At 43.0% G+C, this 24,310-nt stretch overlaps 1 protein-coding gene across 1 annotated transcript in view; it reads left to right on the top strand.

Annotated features, from left to right (window-relative positions):
* NWD1 (NACHT and WD repeat domain containing 1) overlaps positions 1-22,476 on the top strand; it is a 95,437-nt gene extending 72,961 nt beyond the window's left edge. The window contains 5 exon segments of the mRNA XM_004384514.1: positions 1,255-1,409; positions 7,181-7,457; positions 11,420-11,970; positions 14,734-14,839; positions 22,181-22,476. Of these exon segments, the coding sequence (XP_004384571.1) occupies positions 1,255-1,409; positions 7,181-7,457; positions 11,420-11,970; positions 14,734-14,839; positions 22,181-22,476 (1,385 nt within the window).
* The last annotated feature ends 1,834 nt before the right edge of the window (positions 22,477-24,310 follow it).

Below are 24,310 nucleotides of genomic sequence, written 5' to 3'. Positions count from 1 at the left end.
GGAGCACTGTCAAATGTCAAGAACCTGCCACTTCACTGCTGAAACAGTTGAAGTTAGACTTCCAATATATACCCTGTTGTACTGCAGTAATGAGGGCCCACACAAACCTATGCAGGGGGAAAGACACTCAGAGTCCGTGGATCCCTTATGCCTGTGCCTAGGCAAAGGAGCTGTGCCTACCCTGGGTTCATGGTCTAGGGGAGGTGGCAGTTTATTTTTTCCCCTGTTTGTTAATTTGTTCACTCTCCAAGGCAGGGAGAATGGCTCTGGGTGTGTGATGGGTCCTACTTCCAGCCTAGGGAACTCAGCAATTGCTGAAGCTGGTCTGGGACCCAGTGCAGAGCAGGGAACAGGAAGGCAAAAGGGAGAGAGGTTTTTCCCTAAGGAGGGTGTTTTTGATCTGTGCAGTAGGCTGTACGCAAGTACCTGTCTTTCGCCAATCCAGGGCTGCTTCTCACTGGTTTTGGGTGACCGTGTAGACTCTGGTGCTGGGTCTCTCCCAGTGTGGAAAATGCACCTCCCGAGCACTGCTGCTTGCCTGCCTCACCACTCACCCCCAAGCTGATCAGACCTGAAGGGCTCAGGCTCTCGCTGGGTCAGGACTGGCAACTCCTCGAACTGTCTCTCCCTCCCCCTGCCATTCAGTCCAGTTCCTCAACTCTGCCTTTGATGTTCAGGGCTCCCAGATTGCCATATATAATCGATCCACTTGTTTTTTCGGGTCTTTGTTGTAAGAGGGTCTACCAGAAGCATCTGACTACTCCTCCATCTCGGTCCCACCCCTCCTAATCTGCTCTTTGTATATCTCAAAAGGGATTGGTTTAAGACACTTCCTACACTGACATGGCCTCATTAACACAACAAAGAAACCCTTATTTCCAAACGGGATTACTCCACAGGAATAAAAGAAAAAAAACTAACCCATTGCTGTCTAGTTGATTCCAACTCATAGCGACCCTATAGGACATAGTAGAGCTGCCCTATAGGGTTTCCGAAGAGTGGCTAGTGGATTCCAACTGCCGACCTTTTGGTTAGCAGTCAAGCTCTTAACCACTGCACCACTAGAGCTCCACTCCACAGGAATAGGGGTTAGGAATCCAACTCATATTCAATTCATAACAGGGACCATGTCTCTCTTGTCCCCAACTATGTTCCTTCCACTGGCACATAGTAGGTGCTCAAAAAAATCGTGGTTGATTGAATGACTCTCATACTCAAGGAACAGAAGGCATAACCCTGCCACTGCTGTTTCAGGCTTTGGAAGATCTGTGCGGATATTCTTGGCTGACTCACAGGGCTTCCACCACTTCATGGCCACAGATCTGGAACACGAGGACACAGTGGAGACGGCTGTCTTTGGTCCCAAGAACAATCTGATTGTCACAGGGTCCCGAGACTCACTCATTCAGGTGAGGGGGAGATCCTGGCTGGCACCCTCCTTTCTGACTCTGAAATAGAAAATATGATTCTTTCGGGATCTTTTGACTTCCAGGTACAAAAACTCATGAAAACTAGCACAGGCAAAACAGGGTGGATCATCGGGAGAATATGGGGATATCTCTGGGGACCAGCAGCAGACTGGGGGTGGTTACTCAAATGGTCAGTGAAGGAGATGGTGTTCCCAATGAACCTGAACAACTGTCCAATGAATCTGAAAAACTGGGAGGATGTGGTCTGCAGGACAGAGCAGGGTGTGGGAAGGAAAATTCCGGTTAAGTTCAAAGTTACTGAAGCTGGTGTAAAAACCAAGCGGTAGAATAATGGTTCGCCAATGTTTTGGTCCTAGGACCCCATCATACTTTTTTTTTTTTAATTTGTTTTTATTGTTGTAGTTTAGATGAAGTTTACATTTCAAGTTAGTCTCCCATACAAAAAATTTATACATACATTGTTTTGTGACTCTAATTGCTCTCCCCATACTGTGACAGCACACTCCTCCTTTCCACCCCTGATTCCCCATGTCCATTCAACCAGCTCCTAACCCTTTCTGTCTTCCCATCTCACCTCCAGACAGAAGCTGCCCATTTAGTCTCTTGTATCTACTTGAGCTAAGAGGCACACTCCTCACAAGTACCCCTTTATGTCCCACAGTCCATTCCAATTCCTGTCTGAAGAGTTGGCCTTGGAAATTGTTCTAGTTCTGGGTTGATAGAGAATCCAGGGGCCATGCTTTCCGGGGTTCCTCCAGTCTCAGTCAGACCATTAAGTCTGGTCTTCTTACTAGAATTTGAGTTCTGCACCCCACCTTTCTCCTGCTCCATCAGGGACTCTCTGTTTTGTTCCCTGTCAGGGCAGTCATTGGTGGTAGCCGGGCACCATCTAGTTCTTCTGGTCTCAGGCTGATGAAGTCTCTGGTTTACTTTTAAGGATTATTGAGGACTCCAAAGAGCTTTTGTTTATGTGGGTTATGTCCACTGAGAGAAAGAGATAGATAGGTAGACAGACAGATGTTGTTGTTGTTAGGTGCCATTGAGTTTATACCAACTCATAGTGACCTTATGTACAACAGAACCAAATACTGCCCGTTCCACTGTGTCAGTCGTCTCATTGAGGGTCTTCCTCTTTTTCACTGACCCTCTACTTTACCAAGCATGAAGTCCTTCTCCAAGGGCTAAACCCTTCTGATAACACGTCCAAAGCAAGTGGAAAACTCCACTGAATACTTACGAGAGAAAGAAAGTGAAAAAGGCAAATTACATGTTAGTATTTGTCTTAGTCACCTAGTGCTGCCATAACAGAAATACCAAAAGTGGGTGGCTTTAAAGAACAGAAATCTATTTTGTCACAGTCTAAATCAGGGTCTCAGCTGTGTGGATTTCTTCTTTGTCAGTAGCCCTGGGTGTTCCTGGCTTCCTTGTCTTGTAGACAGTCATCACACGGCATCTGTCTTCCCCCATGTGTGCGTGTCTCTGTGTCTAATCTGTTCTTTTTATAACTCCCAAGTGATTAGATTTACAACCCACCCTACTCAGATCTTATCTCCTTAACATAACAAAGAAAACCCTATTTCCAAACAGGATCACATCCACAGGTACAGGGGTTAGGATTCCAATACATATTTTCAGGGGGACACAACTCAATCCATAACAGTATTGTTATGAAAATAGTCTTGATTTTGCAGGATCCCCAAGTGTTATGGATTAAGTTGTGTCCCTGAAAAATGTGTTTTGGAATCCTAATCCCTATACCTGTGGATGTAATCCCATTTAGAATAGGGTTTTCTTTGTTATGCTAATGAGACCATATCAATATAGGGTGTGTGTCTTAAACCTAATAAATTTTGAGATATAAAAAGAACAGATTGTCACAGAGAGAAGAAAGCATAAATGAGGGGAAAACAGATGCCATGTGGAGATTGCCAAGGAACTGAGGAATGACAAGGTTATGGAAGCTGTGACAAGGATTTTCCCACAGAGCCAACAGAGAGAAAGACTTCCCTTAGAGTTGCTACCCTGAATCAAACTTCTAGTCTCCTTGTTGTTGTTGTTACGTGCCGTTGAGGCAGCTCCAACTCATAGTGACCCTATGTACAACAGCACGAAACACTACCTGGTCCTGCACCATCCTCACAATCCTTGTTATGCTTGAGCCCATTGTTGCAGCCACTGTGTCAGTCCATCTCATTGAGGGTCCTCCTCTTTCACACTGACCCTTTACTTTACGAAGCATGATGTCTTTCTCCAGGGATTGGTCCCTCCTGATAACCTATCCAAGGTACATAACATGAAGTCTCACCATCCTCCCTTCCAAGGAGCATTCTGGCTGTACTTCTTCCAAGACAGATTTGTTCATTCAAAGGCATTAGTTCTTCTTTGGTCTTCCTTATTCATTGTCTGGCTTTCACATGCATATGAGGCGATTGAAAATACCATGGCTTGGGTTAGATGCACATTAGTCTTCAAAGTGACATCTTTGTTTTTTTAACATTTTAAAATAGGTCTTTTGCAGTAGATTTTCCCAATGCAATGCATTGTTTGTTTTCTTGACTGCTGCTTCCATGGGTGTTGTTGCAGATCCAAGTAAATTGAAATCCTTGACAAGTGCAGTATTTTATTATGATGTTGCTTATTGGGCCAGTTGTCAGGATTTTTATTTTCTTTATATTGAGATGAAATCCATACTGAAGGTTATATTCATTGAAAGATAGATAGACAGACAGATAGATAGACGGACAGGCAATTGCCATTAAGTCAACTCCCACTCATGGCGACCTTATGTACAACAGACCAAATGTTGTCCGGTCCTGCTTCATCCTCATAAATCACCGGCATGTTTGAGTCCATTGTTGTGGCTATTGTGCCAGTCCATCTCACCAAGAATCTCCCTGTCCCCTACTGGCCCTCTACTTAACCAAACATGATGTCCTCCTCCAGTGATTTGTCCCTCCTGATGACATGTCTAAGCTAAAACAAGCAAGTTGGACAAGTTCTGTTGTGATCCATAGGTTTTCTTTGACTAATTTTTGGAAGTAGATCACTAAGTCTTTCTTCCTTGTCCATCTTAGTCTGTAAGCTCTGCCGAAGCCTGTTCACCATGGGTAACCCTGCTGGTATTTGAAATACCAGTGGCATAGATTCTAGCATCATAGCAACACACAGACACCACAGTACAACAAACTAACAGACAAATGGTGGAGATCGATAGATGTATAGACTTTTTAAACAGACTATTTATTTTGGAGGAGTCCCTGGGTAGTGCAAATGGTTAAGCGCTCAACTACTAGACAAAAGATTGGTGATTTGAACCCATCCAGGAGGCACCTTGGAAGACAGGCCTAGGAATCTGCTTCCAAAATGTCACAGCCTTGAAAACTCTATGGAGCAGTTCTGCTCTGCACCAAAGGGGTTGCCAGGAGTCAGAATCATTTGGACGGCAGCTGGTTACTTAATACTTAGAATAATTTTATATGTACAGAAGAAGAGTTGCAAATAGAGTACAGAGAGTTCCCATATACCCTTTACCCAGCTTCCCTCAATGTCAACATCTCACATTATCTTGATACATTTATCAAAATTAAGAAATTAACACTGGGCAATATTACTAACTGATTTACAGACTGCTCAGATTTCACCAGTTTTCCCACAAATGTCCTTTTTTCAATTCCAGGATCAAATCCAGGGTCCCACATTGCATTTAGCATCTATTGATATTTACCAAATTGAAAATGAATACTGAGAAAACCCAAAAATATTTATTCATTGATTCATTCAAAAATAACAACAAAACCATTACATGCTAACATAAATAACATTATTTTGTGAAAAATAACTGTATTTTCTGAAAAAACAACAACAAAAATTCATGGGAAGAGTGGTATTGTTTTATGTTTTTGCAAATCACTTTAGTGTCTGGCTTAATAGGACACAGCTGGACTCTCTTATCTGTTGCAGCTTCAATATTTTCTCCATTTATCATGAGGTAGCAGTTGTGAGGATTTTTGTTTTCTTTATGTTGAAGTGTAATCCCTACTGAAGGCTGCAGTCTTTGGTCTTCATCAGTAAGTGCTTCAAGTCCTTTTCACTTTCACAAAGCAAAGTTGTGTCATCTGCATATCTCAGGTTGTTAATGAGTCTTCCTCCAATCCTGATGCCCCGTTCTTCTTCATATAGTCCAACTTCTCGGGTTACTTGCTCAGCATACAGACTGAATAAGTATCATGAAAGGATACAACCCTGACACACAACTTTCCTGATTTTAAACCACGAAGTATCCCCTTGTTCTGCTCAACCAACTGCCTCTTGGTCTAACAGGTTCCTCATGGCATAATTAAGTGTTCTGGAATTTCCATTCTTCACAATGTTATCCATAATCTGTTACGATCCACACGGTTGAATGCCTTTGCATAGTCAATAAAACACAGGTAAACATCTTTCTGGTATTCTCTGCTTTCAGCCAAGATCCATCTGACATGAGCAGTGATATTCCTTGTTCCATGTCTCTTCTGAATCTGGCTTGAATTTCTGGTAGTTCTCTGTTGATGTACTGCTACAACCATTTTTTGAATTATCTCCAGCAAAATTTTACTTCATGTGATATTAATGATACTGTTTGATAATTTCTGCATTCTGTTGCATCACCTTTCTTTGGAATGGGCACAAATATGAATCTCTTCTGGTCAGCTGGCCAGATACCTGTCTTCTAAATTTCTTGGCAGAGAAAAGGGAGCACCTCTAGCATTGCATCAGTTTGTTGAAACATCTCAATTAATATTCTGTCAATTCCTGGAGCCTTGTTTTTCTGCCAATGCCATCAGTGCAGCTTGGACTTCTTCCTTCAGTACCCTTGGTTCTTGATCACATGCTACCTCCTCATCTGGTTTAACATCGAGCAATTATTTTTGGTACAGTGACTGTATATTCCTTCCATCTTCTTTTGATGTACCCTGTGTGAATATTTTGCCGTAGAATCATTCATTTCAAGGCTTGAATTTTTTCTTCAATTATGTCAGTTTAAGAAATGCCGTGAGTGTTCTTTCCTTTTGATTTTCTAACTCCAGGTCTTTGTACATTTCATTATAATATTTACTTTGTCTTCTTGAGCCGCCCTTTGAAATCTTCTGTTTAGCTCTTTTACTTCATCATTTCTTCCCTTTGCGTTAGCTACTCTACATTCAAGAGCAAGTTTCAGAGTGTCTTCTGACATCCATTTTGGCCTTTTCTTTCTTTCCTGTCTTTTTAATGACCTTTTGCTTTCTTCATGTATGATATCCTTGATGTCATCCCACAACTCGTCTGGTCTTCAGTCATTAGTGTTCAATGTATCAAATCTATTATTGAGATGGTGTCTAAATTCAAGTGGGATATACTCCAGGTTGTACTTTGGCTCTCGTGGACTTGTTTTAATTTTCTTCATCTTCAACTTGAACCGACATAGGAACAATTGAGGTCTGTTGTGCAGTAGGCCCCTGGCCTTGTTCTGACAGATGATATTGAGCTTCTCCATCATCTCTTTCCACAGATGTAGCCAATTTGATTCCTGTGTATTCCATCTGGCGAGGTCCACGTGTATAGTTGCTGGTCATTTTCTAGCCTCCTAAACTTTGAGAAAATAAATTTGTGTTCTTTAAAATCACCCATTCATGGTATTTTTGTTATAGCAGCACTAGGAGACTAAGAGTCTGGAGTTCCCCAGAACACGCTTTGAGAATCACTGTGGTAGCTCTTCTGTTCTCTGTCTTCAGGTGTGGAGTCTGTCAGAACAGGGGACTCTGCTGGACATCCTCGAAGGTGTTGGGGCACCCGTCAGCCTGCTGGCCCGGGGCAGGGACTTGGTGGCATCTGCTTCCCAACAGTCCTCATCTTTCAAAGTCTGGGATCTCACCTATGTTCAGAAGCCCCGGGTCTCTGCCCCCTTTCTGGATCGCACCGGCCTCACTGCTGTGTCACACAATGGAAGCTACATCTACTTCCCTAAGACTGGGGACAAAAACAGAGTCTCCATCTGGGACTTGGCAGAAGGTTTGTAAGATCTAAGTACGGTCAGAATGACCACTTGTATTATTTGTGTGGATGAGAATTGAAGCACCAGTAACTCTAGTTGGGTTGAAAAAGGCTAATAGAAAAGTGGACTTGATTTTATAATTTCCCAGCATAAGGTAATTGAAAATTTAGTTGCAAGTTGCTGTTGAGTCGGCCCCTGACTCATGGGGGCCCCATGTGTTACAGAGTAGAACTACTCTTGGCTGTAATTTTTCTACAGAAGTAGTTTGTCAGGACTTTCTTCCATGGCACAGCTGGTTAGGTTTGAACCACCAACCTCTGGGTTAGCAGTCCACCGCAAACCACTTGTGCCATCCAGGCTTAATATTCTGATTGTTAATCCTTGTTTTAGTTCAGGTTACCTAGAAGCAGAGCTTGAGGCAAGGATATTTGCACAAGTGATGTGTGGAGGGGAACTCTCAGACCTGAGAGGGGGTGAGGGGAGCAGGCAGAGGCAGGGGAGGGCTAAGCAAGGACGTGGGCTCAGCTAGAGTCCATCTTCAGCCTGACTCCATGGTGTCTAAGTTCCCAGTGCTGCTGCAACACAAATACCACAAATGGGTGGCTTTCAAGGACAGACATTTATTTCTCACAGTTCTGGGGGCTGAAGGTCCAAACCAGGGTCTTGGCTGTGTTGGTTCTTTCCTTGTCAGTAGTAGCCCTGGGCATTCCTTGGTTTCTTGGCTTGTAATGGATCCTCACGCAGTGTCTGTCTTCCCCCCTGAGTGTGTCTCTGTCTAATCTGCTCTTTACATAACTCAGAAGGGATTAGATTTAGAACCCACCCTACTTGGGTATGGTCTTATTAACATAACAAAGAAAACCATATTTCCAAAGATTACTTCCATAGGTATAAACCAAAAACCAAACCGATTGCCATTGAGTCAATTCCAACTCAGTAGCGACCACACAGGACAGAGTAGAACTGCCCCATAGGGTTTACAAGGAGCAGCTGATGGATTCAAATTGCCGACCTTTTTGTTAGTAGCCGAGCTCTCAACCACTGTGCCACAAGGGCTCCGCATGTATAGGGGTTAGGATTCCAACACATATTTTGTTGTTGTTGTTGTTAGTTGCCATCGAGTCAACCCCAACTCATGATGACTCCATGTGTGCAGAGTAGAAACTGCTGCATAGGGATTTCAAGGCTGTGACCTTTCAGAAGCAGATTGCCAGGCCTTTATTTTGAGGCACCTCTGGGCAGATTCGAACTGCCAATCTTTCAGCTAGTAGATGAGAGCCTAACCATTTGTGCCACCCAGGGACTCCTTCATGTCTCATGGGGGACCCAATTCAATCCATAACACATGGGGAGCTCTGGAGTGCGAATAGCACCGCAGAATTGTCCCACCTTGAAGAAAGGAGGCTATCCTTTTGTACCCCCATATCCGTTAGTTAGTGTCTGTGGGCCATCCTTGGGGATCAAGGGCACAACCTCCCAGCATTTCCAGGCAAGGGGCTCCCTTCCCTTCCCCCCAGGGAAGTTCTCAGGTAAGGGCAGCACATGGGTCTGGGTGCACTGGCCAGTCAAGGGGACCTGGATGTGTCGCCAACCGTGTCTGCCACAATCCCCACTGGGGGAGGGGGACATTACAGATCTCTTGCTAATGATAAAATAACATGGAGAAATGTCCTTCAGTGGCACAAATGGTTTGCACTTAACTACTAACTAAAAGGTTGGTCATTTGAACAAACCCAGCAGTACCACAGAAGAAAGCCCTGGCAATCTGCTTTTGTAAAGACTATAGCCAAGAAAACCCTATGGAGCTCAGTTCTACTCTGTAACACATGGAGTTGCCATGAGTCGGAATTGATTCATCGGCAGCAGGCTAGTGTAGGAACAGAAATTCATTCTCAAGTTCGTTCACTCACTCATTTGGCAAACTTTTTTGGGTGCCAGTTGCTGGGCTAGTCTCTGAGGATTGGCAGAGAACAAGTCTGACAAGGTCCTGTTCTCAAAGTGTGTGTCTGCTAGTTAAGGGGCGAACCAGTTGCCATCAAGTCAACTTTGACTTATGGCACCCTCATGTGTGTCAGAGTAGAACTCTGCTCCACAAGGTTTTCAGTGGTAATTTTCCAGAAGTAGATCACCAGGCCTTTCTTTCAAGGTACCTGTGGGTGGACTTGAGCTGTCAACCTTTTGGTTATCGCTGAGCACATTCTCCATTCGCACCACCCAGGGATTTTAAGTTAAAGATTACAGGTAGTGAGAGTTTTAAAATCCTTAAAAATAAAAAACACCATGTAACAGGTGATTCTGTGGTTAGTTTTTTGTTTTTTAATTGTGGTAAAAATATACACAACAAAACATATACCAGTTCAACAATTTCAAGATGTACAATTCAGTGACCTTGATTATATTCTTCAAGTTGTGCAACCATTCTCGCTATCCTTTTCCAAATTACTTCACTACCATGAACATAAACTCAATACCCCTAAGCAAACACTTCTCCTTTCTCTCTCCCTCCCACCCCTGGTGTCTTACTCATCTAGTGCTGCTCTAACAGAAATACCACAAGTGGATGGCTTTAACAAAGAAAAGTTTATTCTCTCACAGTCTAGCAGGCCACAAGTCCAAATTCAGGGCTACAGCTCCAGGGGAAGGCTTTCTCTGCTGGCTATGAAGGAAGGTACATGTCATCAATCTTCCCTTGGTCTAGGAGCTTCTCTGTGCAGGAACCTCAGGTCCAAAGGACACGCTCTGCTCCTGGCACTGCTTTCTTGGTAGTATGAGGTTCCCACATGTCTCTGCTCGGTTCTCTCTTTTATATCTCAAAAGAGATTGGCTTAAGACACTATCCAATCTTGTAGACCTCATCAGTGTAACTGCTGCTAATCCCATCTTATTACATCATAGTGATAGAGTTTACAACACATAAGGAAATCACATCAGATTACAAAGTGGTACACAATCATACACTACTGGGAATCATGACCCAGCCAAGTTGACAGATATTTTGGGGGGGACACAATTCAATCCATGACACCTGGTAACCACTAATAATCTTTGGTTTCTATATATTTGCTTATTTCATGTAAGTGAGATCATACTGTGGTCAATTTTATTTATTTTTGGTGAAAATAAGCACAACAAAACATATATTCATTCAGCAATTTTTACATGTACAGTTCATTGACAATGGTTGCATATTTCCCATTGTGTCACCATACTCCCTATCTCTGTCCATATTGTTTCACCACCATTAACTTAGACTCTCAGCCCCTTAAAGTTCTTGTCTGTGTTTTAAAGTTACTGTTGTCCATTTAATCTCATATACATAATTCTTTAAAAGAGCACGGTGCTCAACACTAACGTTCTTTATTAAATGAGCTAAATTGTTGTTTAGTTTAAAGATGACTTCATGGGATAGTTTTGGTTCAAGGCTTAAAAGTAGTTTACAGGCCATTTTGATCAAACATTCTATAGAATAATACTGATCAAAAGAGGAGGGGAATGCAGAACAGAACTTAAAATTCTCATGGAATCAAGACTTTCTGAAGTTATTGAGGCTGGATTAAACCCCCAAAACTATTGCCCTGAGATAATCTTTAAGCCTTAAACCAAAATTATCCCCTGAAGTCTTCTTTAAACCAAACAATAGTTTAGATTAAGTAGTAAAGAATGTCTGCCTTGAGCATTGTGCCCTCTTAAAAAAACTATATGGGATCAGACTGACAACAGCAACTCAAAAGGTTAGATAGGAAGTTTAGGAAGCAGTAAGCTTATGTCAATGGTGGAGGAATAATTCGGAAAAGGAGGGTGAGAGTGGCTGCACAACTTGAATGCAATCAATGTCACTGAATTGTACATGTAGAAATTATTGAGTTGGTGTATGTTCTGCTGTGTGTATTTTCAACAACAAAAATTTTTTTAAGTAGTTTTCAGGCAATAGATTAGGGCTTTGTGGTCAATTTTTGATGTGGCCTCCTCCTCTTGGCAGGTGAGGAACAAGATGCTCTGGACACCTCCAGCGAGGTCAGGTGTCTGGAGGTGGCTGAGCAGACCAAGCTCCTCTTCACTGGCCTGGTTTCCGGGATAGTCCTTGTGTTCCCCTTGAACTCCAGGCAGGATGTGATGTGCATCCCCCCTCCAGAGGCCCGCAAAGCCATCAACTGCATGTCACTGAGCAAGGGTGAGGAGCGCCTGGCCATCGCCTACGACAACATCGTCCTTGTGCTGGATATCGGTCCCGGGGACCCCTGTCCTGTCATTGACGGGCCAACCTACATCTTTTACACCCAGCTGCCCGAGACCATCTCCAGTGTGGCCGTTCTGGCCGACTACCGCGTGGTCTATGGCATGACCAATGGCAACCTCTTTCTCTATGAGTGTGCCAACTCCAAGGTGTTCCCTTTGGAGGCCCACAGGAGCCGGGTCACCTGTGTGGAGGTCAGCCACAAGGATCAGCTGGCCGTGAGCGGGTCGGAGGATGCTCTGCTGTGCCTCTGGGACCTGCAGGCGTACAAGTGGAAGTTCGAGATGAGCTACACGGTGCGTGGTCCACCACACCATTTTCCCACCAGGTCCTAGCTTTAGAAAATTGATGTTGTTGTTGTCAGTTGCTGTTGAGTCAGTTCCATCTCACTGTGACCCCATGTGTGCAGAGTAGAACTATGCTTCACAGGGTTTTCAAAGCTGTGACCTTTCAGAAGCAGTTTGCCAGGGCTGTCTTCCAAAGCCCCTCTGTGTAGGTTTGAACTGCCAACCTTTCGGCTAGTAATTGACATGTAACTGTTTGTGCCACCCAGGGACCCCCTTAGGAAACTGGTGCTAGCTGTCACTTATTAAGTGCATACTAAAGTCCATGGACTAGAGCCAGGACTAATAGGGGGAGGTGAATGAGATCTTAGTTTGGGTTCTCAAGAAGGGCAAAACCAGTAAGATGTAAATATATATATATATTCACAATGTAAATATATATTTACAATCATTTCCCGTTTTCCCTTCCCTAAGATAGATAATATTTTTTAATAATTCTTTTTATTTTTTTGGCGAAAATATGCACAGCGAAACATACACCAATTCAACAATTTCTACATGAACAATTCAGTGACATTGATTATATTCTTCAAGTTGTGCAATCATTCTCAATATCCGTTTCCAAATTATTGTTCCACCATTAACATAAACTCACTGTTCTCTCTCTCTCTATCTAGATAGATTTACTTCAAGGCATTGACTCAAGTAATTGTGGGACTCGCAGTTCCAAAAACTGTAGGTCTGGTGGCAGACTGGAGTCTTCTGCAGATTTACCTCCCAAGATTTATAGGTCAGGCAAAGAGAAGAGTGCAAGGTCCAAAGAGAGGGAGTGAGCTGTGCCAGATTATCCGTTTATGTTCTGAAGGCAGGAAACTCCCCTTTCAACTGACTGGTTGATCACATCATATCACATCATGGAAAGTGATTACATTATACTACATTACATTACATAACACATTGCATTATGTTTCGTTATGTTACAATGAGGAACAGCAACCAATCCAGTATCTGGCCAAACCACTGAGAATCTTAGCCTAGCCAAGCTGACACATAAATTTAACCACCACACTTTGGGTGCAAAATTTAAGGGGACGCCAAAACACTCAGCAATCACAATAGATCATGCTTTTTTTATTGTTGTAAAAATATAACTAACACAACATTTGCCAATTTGACATCTTTCATGTGTACAATTTAGTGACACCAATTACATCAATCATGTTGTGCAACCATCACCAATATCTGTTGCCAAATTTTCCATCACCATCAACAGACACTCAATCCTTCCTGAACAATGATTCCACCTTTTCCCCTCCAAGATCGATAACATTTTTTAATAATTTATTTTATTTTTTGGTGAAAATATACATAGCAAAACCTACACCAATTCAACAATTTCTACACGTACAATTCAGTGACACTGATTACATTCTTCAAGTTGTGCAACCATTCTCACCCTTCTTTCCCAAATTATTCCTCCACCATTAACATAAACTCACTGTTCCCTGAACTTCTAATCTAACCTTTCAAGTTGCTGTTGTCAATTTGATCACATATAGATAGTTCTTTTTTAAAAGAGCACAATGCCCAAAATAAATTCTATGCTAATTAAGCTAAACTACTGTTTGGTTTAAAAAAGACTTCCAGGGATAGTTTTGGTTTAAGGTTTAAAGATTATCTCAGAGCAATAGTTTTGGGGATTCATTCAGCCTCCATGGCTCCAGAAAGTCTGGATTCTGCTAGAATTTGAAGTTCTGTTCTATGTTTTCCCTCTTTTGATCAGGATTCTTCTATAGAATCTTTGATCAAAACATTTAGTAATGGTCACTGGGCACCTTCCTGTTCCGATCTCATGGCCGAGGAAGCAGCTGTTCATGGAGATAATTAATGTAAATTTTTTAAAAGTCAAAATTAATGCAAAAAAATCCATGCAGAACAAAATAGCAACATTTTACATGAAAACAGGATGTGACCCTACACTTACACGACACTGCCACCACTTTCCTCACCTTAGTCCAAGCTCACTACCATTCTTTCATTCAACTAATATCTATTATGCAACCGATTCCAGGCCCTTTTCAAGTACCGAGGATACAGCCATCACCAGGACAGACATTATCCTGTCTCTAGGATTCACATTTTAGTGTGGGAGGCACTGTGAGCTCCTGTGGGCATAGTTTTTTGTGTTTTGCTCACTGAGTTACCCCCGACCCCAGGACAGCTCCAGATCTATCCTCAGCACTGAATAAATGTTTGTGAAATCAAAGAAAGAAGCAGATACATAATAAGTCAGGGAGTGATAAGGGCTTTGAAGAAAACTAAGGCAAGGTAAGGGGACAGAGAGTGGCAAGAGCTGTAGTTTAAGAAGGACAGGGAAGTCATAGCAACACCCAAGCCTCCACTGATGGACAGGTGGTGGCTGTGGGTGAAGTACATTGGCTGGGAATTGAACCTGGGTCTCCCACATGGAAGGCAAGAATTCTACCACTGAACTACCAATGTCTCACTAACATTTGCATAACTAGGGTCATTTAAGAAATTAGGTCCTATCATTCTCACTCTCCAATGCACAATATCTCTAAACCTCTCAATCAAATCTCTAAGAAGTGATGTTGTTGGTCCTGGGAAAATCCCTGCTACCCATCTCCCCAGGTGTTCATTTGGTCCATCCTTTGTGGGATGCTTAAAAGCCTAGATTCTTGGACAAATGCCTTGGGGTTGGTCTCCTGGGAGGCTTTCAACCTGGAATCAAGACTACCTTGTCTGTTTCCACAGAGTTCTTACTGTCGAGGGGTACAATGTGTTTGCTTCTCCAAAGACGACAAGTACGTGTATGCCGGCTTGAAGGATCGTTCCATAATTGTCTGGAGTGTGCTAGATGGTGAGTCGTATTTTTATTGTTGTAAAAATATATAATACACATTTGCCAATTCAACATTTTCCAGGTGTACAATTCAGTGACATCAATTACATTAATCATGCTGTGCAACTATCACCCATAATCGTTGCCAAATTTTCCATCGCCATAAACAGAAACTCAATGCTTCCTAAACAACGGCTCCCCCTGACACCATCCCTCTCACCCCTGGTCACCAGTAATGAACGCTGGTCTCTACACATTTGCCTGTTCTTGTTATTTCATGTAAGTGAGATCATATAATACTTGTCGTTTTATGATTGACTTATTTCACTCAGCATGATGTTTTCGAGGTTCATCCATGCTGTGGCATGCATCAGGACTTCATTTCTCTTTATGATTGGGCAACATTCCATTGTATACAATATTTTTGTTTATCCATTTTTCTATTTGATGGACATTTCAGTTGTTTCCATCTTTTGGCTATTGTGAAAAGTGCTGCCATGAGCATTGGTGTGCAGGTTTGTGTTTGCATTCCTGCCTTCACTTCTTCCCAGTATATATCTAGGAGTGGAATTGCTGGGTCATATGGTAATTCTGTACGACCTTGAGTATATCTTACCGGAATTTAGAGACCACCTCAAGAATAGATTTGACGCATTGAACACTGATGACTGAAGACCAGATGAGTTGTGGGATGACATCAAGGACATTATACATGAAGAAAGCAAAAGATCATTAAAAAGAAAGAATAGATCAAATTAGATGTCAGAAGGGACTCTGAAACTTGCCCTTGAACGTAGAGTAGCTAAAGCAAATGGAAGAAATGATGAAGTAAAAGAGTTGAACAGAATATTTCAAAGGGCAGCTAGAGAAGACAAAATAAAATATAATGAAAAATGTAAAGACTTGGAGTTAGAAAACCAAAAGGAAAGAATACACTCGGCATGTTTTAAGCTGAAAGAACTAAAATAAAAATTCAAGCCTCGAGTTGCAATATTGAAGGATTCTATGGGCAAAAAATTGAACGATGCAGGAAGCATCAAAAGAAGATGGAAGGAATACACAGAGTCAACTATACCAAAAAGAATTCGTCAACATTCAACCACTTCAGGAGGAAGCATACGATCAAGGAACAATGGTACTGAAGGAAGAGTCCAAGCTGCAGTGAAGGCACTGGCAAAAAAAAAAAAAACAAGGCTCCAGGAATGGACAGAATATCAATTGAGATGTTTCAACAAATGAATGCAACCCTGGAAGTGTTCCCTCATCTATGCGAGGAAACTTGGAAGACAGCTACCTGGCCATCCGACCAGAAGAGATCCATAGTTGTGACCATTCCAAAGAAAGATGATCCAACGGACTGCGGAAATTATTGAACATATCATTAATATCACACACAAGTAAAATTTTGCTGAAGATAATTCAAAAGCAGTTGAAGCAGTACATCGACAGCGAACTCCCAGAAATTCAAGCCGGATTCAGAAGAGGACATGGAATGAGGGATATCATTGCTGATGTCAGATGGATCTTGGCTGAAAGCAGAGAATACCAGAAAGATGTTTACCTGTGTTTTATTGACTATGCAAAGGCATTCGACTGTGTGGATCATAACAAATTATGGGTAACATTTTGAAGAATGAGGATTCCAGAATACTTAACTGTGCTCATGAGGAACCTATACATGGACCAAGAGTCAGACATTCAAACAGAACAAGGTGATCCTGCATGGTTTAAAATTAGGAAGGGTGTGCATCAGGGTTTTATCCTTTCACTACTTATTCGATCTGTGTGCTGAGCAAATAATCTGAGAAGCTGGACTATGCGAAGAACGTGGCATCGGGATTAGAGGAAGACTCATTAACAACCTGTGATATGCAGATGACACAACCTTGCTTGCTGAAAGTGAAAAGGACTTGAAGCACTTACTGATGAAGATAAAAGACTACAGCCTTCAGTATGGATTACATCTCAACATAAAGGAAACAAAAATCCTCACAACTAGACCAATAAACACCATCATGATAAATGGAGAAAATATTGAAGTTGCCAAGGGTTTTTTATATTTTGCTTGGATCCACAATCAATGCTCATGGAAGCAGCACCCAAGAAAGCAAATGAACTAGACTTAAAGGGCTGACTGAGACTGGAGGACCCCTAGAAAACATGGCCCCTGGATTCTCTGTTAACACAGAACTAAAACTATTCCCAAAGGGAACTCTTCAGACAAAGAATAAACTGGACTATAAGACATAAAATGATACTTGTGAAGAGTGTGCTTCTTAGTTCAAGTAGATACACGAGACTAAATGGGCTGCTCTTGTCTGGAGGCGAGATAAGAAGGCAGAAAGGGACAGGAGCTGGTTGAAGGGACACGGGAAATCCGGGGTGGAAAGGAGGAATGTGTGGTCACATTGTAGGTGTATCAACACAACAATGTGTGTATAAATGTTTGTATGAGAAACTAACTTGAGCTGTAAACTTTCACCTAAAGTACAATAAAAAAGGAAGTCGAAGTACTGCATTTAGCAAATCTGCTGCAAAAGACCGCTTTAAAGAGTTGAAAAGCAAAGATGTCACCTTGAGGACTAAGGTGCACCTTATACAAACCGTGGTATTTTCAATTGCTTCATATGCATGTGAAAGCTGGGTAATGAATAAGGAAAACCAAAGAAGAATTGATGTCTTTGAATTATGGTGTTGGTGAAGAATATTGAATATACCATGGACTGCCAGAAGAATGACAAGTCTGTCTTGGAAGAAGTACGGCCAGAGTGCTCCTTGGAAGCGGGGATGGTGAGACTTCGTCACACGTACCTTGGACATGTTATCAGGAGGGACCAGTCCCTGGAGAAGGACATCATGGTTGGTAAAGTAGAGAGTCAGTGAAAAAGAAGAAGACCCTCAACAAGATGGATTGACAGAGTGGCTGTAACAATGGGCTCAAGCATAACAACGATTGTAAGGATGGCACAGGACTGGGCAGTGTTTTATTCTATTGTACGTAGGGTCACTATGATTTAGAACTGTCTGGATGGCATCTAAAAACAACAATGGTAATTCTATGTTTCATTTTTTGAGGAATCACCAAACTGTTTTCCAGCAGCTGCACTATTTCGTATTCTCACCAGTAATGGATAAGGGTTCCAATTTCTCCACACCCTCGCCAGCGCTTGTTATTTTCCATTGTTTTTTACAAAATCTTAGCCATCGTACTCATAGTGAAGTGGTATGTCATTGTCATTTTGATTTGCATCTCCCTGAGTCAAAATCGACTCGATGGCAACGGGTTTTTTTTTTTTTTTTTTTGGTTTAATGGCTGATGGTCCCTGGGTGGTACAAACAGTTATGTGCTCAACTACTAGCCAAAATCTTGGTGGTTCGAACCCACCCAGAGGTGTCTCAGAAGACAGATCTGGTGATCTACTTACAAAAAATCAGCCACTGAAGACCCTCTAGAACACAGTTCTACTCTGCACACATGGGGTCACCATGAGTCAGAAGTCCATGGCAACTAACAACAACAATGGCTAATGACATTGAGCATCTTTTCCTGTGCTTTTTGGCCAACTGGTGAGTCATTTTGCTTTAGGGTATGTCTTAGTTATCTAGAGATGCTATAATAGAAATAACACAAGTGGGTGGTTTTAACAAACAGAAATTTATTTTCTCGAAGTTTAAAACCAAAAAAAACCCAAACCGTCACCATCGAGTCAATTCTGACTCATAGCGACTCTATAGGACAGAGTAGAACTGCCCCATAGAGTTTCCAGGGAGCACCTGGTGGATTTGAACTGCCAGCCTTTTGGTTAGTGGCCGTAGCTCTTAACCACTACGCCAACAGGGTTTCCTCTCACAGCTTAGGAGGCTAGAAATTCAAATTCAGAGCTCCAGCTCTAGGGACAGTCTTTCTGTGTCAACTCTGAAGGAAAGCCCTTGTCTCTTCAGCTTCTGTTTCCTGGTTCCTTGGAGGTCTCCAAGTATCTTGGTATCTATCTTACCCCATCTCTCCTCTGCTTGCTTGTTTAATCTCTTTTCTATCTCAAAAGAGATTGACTCATGATATACCCTATACTAATCCTACCTCATTAACATAACAAAGACAACCCATTCCCTAGTGGATTACAACCACAGGTGTAGAGGTTGGGATTTACAACACATATTTTGGGGGGACATAATTCAATCTATAACTGGGCAGGACTGACCTTCCTATCTGGAAAGAAGGGCCTTGTCTTCGATCTTGGACATTAGAGTGTCCTGCTTTGCCCTCCTCCACCTGGGACCCTTTGTTTAGGGAAGATGTCTGAAGGCCAAGGAGATGCCCTCCAACCAGGAGCCAACAGCCCTCTTCTAGACCCTGCTCTGGGTACATCCAGAATGACCTTTTCACACGGCCTTGATCCGTCTTTAGGGCCTACGCGGGGCTCTTCCCCTGGTCCACTCTTCTGAGAGTGGACCACACCCCTGTGTGCATGCCCCTAGACTTGGGGGTTTCCATGGAGTGGTGTTGGTGGGGTTTTGATGTTAGGCTGGCTTGGGACAAGGCCCATATGTATATGTATGAGGTCCCTAGAGATGCAAGGTGGAGCTGGGAGTGGGAAGAGAAGTTGGGCAAGCCACAAACAACTCCACACACTACCACCTTTCAGTCCGTAATTATGAGGAGCCCAAGAATTCTCAATCCAAATCTGGCCTTCTGGTGGTTCTAAAGGGACATTCATCAACGTAGGAGGATAGAACTTTATTTTATTTAACAGTATATTTGCTTGATTTGGAGTCCCTGGGTGCTGCAAATGGTTAACACGCTTGGCTTCAAACCAAAAGACGCCTCAGAAGAAAGGGCTGGCAATTGACTTCCAAAAACTTAGCCATTGAAAACTCAATAGAGCACAGATCTACTGGGACACACATGGGGTTTCCATGAGTCAGCCAACTCAACAGCAACTGATTTTTTGTTATTGTTTAGCTTGATTTACATTTGAATATTGTATCTTATAGATTTGTTCTCTTGTTTAGGCCCTGCAAATGTTAGGGGCAGGCTATTTAAGACCAACTATTTTGAAAACCCCATGTCTCCTGGTTTTTTCAATATTACACCAAGGTCATATTAACAGCAGTTAATATTAATTGTGTACTGGGTACTGGCATTGTGTCCTTTAATTCTCTCAACATCCACCCTCATTTTACAAGAGCAAACACTGAAGCTCTGAGAGGCTGGGTGACTTGCCCAAGGTCACACAGCCAGTAACAAGTAGGTAAGGGTTTAAAGCTGGTCTACCCGACTCCTGCACTCACACATTGTCACTTTCCTACATGGTCCTCTGTAGAGATGACCCATCATATACCATCTCTCTCAACCTTTACGACACCATCAGGGAGGGAGGTGTCATTGCTATCCCCATTTTACTAATGAGCAAGCTGAAGTTTAGAGAAGTTTCGGGACTTAACCAATATCTCAAAGCAAGTAAATGGCTGAATTAACTCCAGCAGAGTCTAAAACACCCCCTCCTCACTTATCAACTATGTCGTTGTCATGGATTGAATTATGTCCCCCCAAAATGTGTGTAGCTAGGCCATGATTCCCAGTATTGTGTGATTGTCTACCATTTTGTCATCTGATGTGATTTTCCTATGTGTTGTAAATCCTACCTCTATGATGTTAATGAGGCAGGATTAGAGGCAGTTATGTTAATGAAGCAGGACTCAACCTACAAGATTAGGTTGTGTCTTAAGTCAGTCTCTTCTGAGATATAAAGGAGAGAAACGAGCAGAGAGATGTAGGGACCTCATACTACCAAGAAAGAAGCACCAGGAGCATAGTGCGTCCTTTGGACCTGGGGTCCCTGCGCTGAGAAGCTCCTCAACCACGGGAAGATTGATGACAAGGACCTTCCCCCAGAGCAGACAGAGAGAGAAAGCCTTCCCTTGGAGCTGGCACCCTGAATCTGGACTTCTAGCCTCCCAAACTGTGAGAGAATAATTTCTCTTTCTTAAAGACGTCCACTTGTGGTGTTTCTGTTATAGCAGCACTAGATAACTAAGACACTCATTATCTGACATTTCACATTTACGACAATAGCAAAAAATCTACTATCCAACTATTTTGCCCATTAATGACGTACATCTGGCAGTAATGAACCGTGAAGTGTGAGGCGAGAGTAACGTTGGCTGTGATGGTTAATGTTATGTGGCAACTTGGCTAGGCCATGATTCTCAGTGGTTTGGCAGTTATGTGATCATATAGTCAGCCTCCATTTTGTGATCTGATGTGGTCATCCTCCATTTTTGCATTACGCTGCCTTTCACATAGCAACCTGGTCTTTGGAACCTAACCTATGTCAATAAATGAGGAGTGAGTGTACGTTGTAGTCTAATACATTGTAGCAAATATGCCTAGCAAAAAGCCATAGATGGATCAGAAGCTGTGAGCTGAGAATTGTGGCATTAAAAAGCCTGTATTTGGCAGGTTCACAACCTCTCTTCCTACTTCTCCTCCAATGATAAACATATATAATGGGCTCACCCTGGGCCAAACTCCATAGTAAGCATGTGATATATATGATATCTTTAAATCTTCAAAATTCCCATCAGCAGGTAGTTTCTGTTATCGTTGCCATTTTACAGATCAAGCAAGTAGGGATCTATAATGGACTGGATTATGTCCCTGAAAATATGTGTCAACTTGGCTAGGCCATAATTCCCAGTATTATGTGGTTGTCCTCCATTTTGTGATGTGTTGTAAATCCTAACTTCTATATGTTAATGAGGCAGGATCACTGTAGGGTATATCTTGAGTTACGGCCTTACAAGAGGGTGTCACACCCTTACTCAAATCACACCCTTACTTAAGTCACACCCTTACCTGAGTCACACCCTTTATCTTGCAAGAGATAAAAGGAGAGAGAAGTGAGCAGAGAGAGGAGGGACTCACTACCACCAAGAAAGAAGAGCAGGGAGCGGAGCACATCCTTTGACCTGGGGTCGCTGTGCTAAGAACCTCCTAGACTCAGGGGAAGATTGATGCCAAGACACACCAGGCCCACAGATGTTGAAAGGAGACAAGGACCTTCCCGCAGAGCTGACAGAGAGAAAAAGCCCTCCCCTAGAACTGGTGCCCTGAATTCAGACTTCTAGCCTCCTAAACTGTGAAAGAATAAATTTCTGTTTGTTAAAGCCATCCACTTGTGTTATTTCTGTTATAGCAGCACTAGGTAAATGAGACAGGCTCTGAGAGGTTAAATGCCATGCTCAAGCTAGTGAGGGGCATAGCAAGGATTTGACCCCATGCAGCCTACTCCAGAATGTATGGTATTGGACTTTTGCTCCCTGGTTTCCTCATTTGTGTCCCTCCCTCTACCCCTACAGGCACCCTGCTGGCTGTCCAGTTTGTCCATGCTGTGGTGAACAGAATCATCCCAACCTCAAATGGTTTCATCGCTCCCACTAGACACGGTTATCTCATCCGTGAGCGTTTCCAGTGCCCTTCATCAAGAGCCTCACAGCAGGACCCTCTCCAGAACTTCAAGAAGGCAGTGTGGCTGGTCAAATCCAGGCAGAGAGAAGAGCTGAGCACCATGGCAGGAGCACCCCAGGACTCAGAGAGTGCTGAGGGAAATGAATCCAAACGAAACAAACGTTCACAGGTCTGTCTAATAGTGTAGAGCCCCCCACGGGAGCATGGGGCTCCAATGAGTTAGCCCCATCCAATCTAGCTGAAGCAAAGGGAATGTATTTGCTGATGTATATCTGAACCCAGGGCCTCAGATTATGTCACCTAGACGCTACCTGTCCCCTTATTTCCATTCCTCTTTCCTTCTTTTTGGCTCCATTCTCAGATCTGCCATCCCATTAGCAACGTTGTGGCCAACATGCCATCTCCAAGTTCAGTGGGAAAAAGAGCTTCCTTTTCCCAAGAGTTCTAACCAAAGTCCTGGCCCTGACTCTGTTGGCCCCCGTTGGCTCATACGCCCATCCCTAAACCGATCATTGTCTCTGCGAGAATGTATCACTCCAACTGGCTGGCCTGACCCAGTGACCACCACTGGGACTGAGACTGGAGCCAACATCACCCAACTGTGTGGACTGAGAATGGTAAGGGTATTCCCTGGAGGGAAACTGGGGTGCTGGTACCATACAAATTGAGGATGGATGCAAGGCAGACCAAAGAACAGATGTGGACCACGGAACTTTACAGTTTATAAAGCACCAGGTGCTGTCATTCGATCCTCATCACAGCCCATAGAGAGGGCAGGAGTTTCTGCCTCCGTTTTACAGATGAGGAAACTGAGCCTGGGGAGTAGCTGTGATTTGATCATAAGCTCAAGATATAAGAGCCCTGAGAAACGAAAGCAGGAAACCTGTCCCAATCGTTGCTGGTGCCCTCACTTCAATTTTAGTCTCAGAAGTATAACCATCTCTTCCATGGGTAGCAGATGCAAATGCCCACAGGGGTCAGCAAGTAATCTGGATAATTGATGAGGAGCCCAGGTGAGCAGCAAGGAGTGGTGGAGTCTGTAGGGATGTGGGGACACATGGTCTTTCTAGAGTGGGCAGGGGTGGCCACAAACCAGCTTCAGCCCAGGGTCACCATGGGGAGAATAGCCCACTGTTGCCAGATCTCCCTATTGTCTTACACAAAGCTGGAAGTCCAGATTTTCATGTGAAATGTTCCTATTTTTTAAAATGTTGGTGATTGGCTTAAATTTACATCTTCAGGTACATTGGGCCTGTGTATTTCTAGTTCATGAGTCAACCTCAAGACCCAAGATGGAGTTAAAACAATAAAAAATGTTCCTGGCTCCCAAAACTTTAAAATAAAGATGCTTTTCTATCTTTAAAACTGGAGGCTCTTGGAAACAGATGGAAAGAGCTGCCTACGTCTTTCTGCATTGCTTTTGGACAATCTGCCTCTTGCAACTTCAACCATCCAACTCTTGCCATCCCACTTAAATGGCTCTTCCTTATTTGCCCACACCTTCTAGAAGCCCCACTTGCTTCAGGGGACTTTTGCTCTAACAATAGAAGAGTCCAGACCTTCAAGGTGCTATTCCCCCTCCCAGCCTCCTTTGGATTCCAGTCAGTTTCAGCAAAAGCAACCTTAGAGCAGTAGGTGGCACCCTACTGATGATCCTGCTTAGTGGTTTCCCAAACCAGGGTTCCAAGAAACACTTTGGCAGTTGCACAAATGTTAGCTTCAAATTCCATTTAAAAAAAAAAAAATTTGAAAACTGCAATTGTAAAATGCAGGCTCAGATGCACTGAACCATAGGTTTTAATGTGCTGGAGATGACTAACATGATTCTCCTGCCCTCTTCATGTAGCTGAAGAATTCACTTAGGTTACAAGAGGGGCCCTTGAAAAGAGTTGTCTCTCTCTGACACCATTTCTCTGTAAATCAAGGCTTTACCCAATGCAGAAGAAAGTGGATGTTGTAACAGAGTGAGATTTCATTGACAACTTCTGGCTTAAAATGTGTGTGTCCATCAGAAGAGCCTC

The sequence above is a fragment of the Trichechus manatus genome, unplaced genomic scaffold (genome assembly GCF_000243295.1).
Source record: "Trichechus manatus latirostris isolate Lorelei unplaced genomic scaffold, TriManLat1.0 scaffold00122, whole genome shotgun sequence".
NCBI lineage: Eukaryota > Metazoa > Chordata > Mammalia > Sirenia > Trichechidae > Trichechus > Trichechus manatus.
This window is presented reverse-complemented; position numbering and strand designations above follow the sequence as displayed.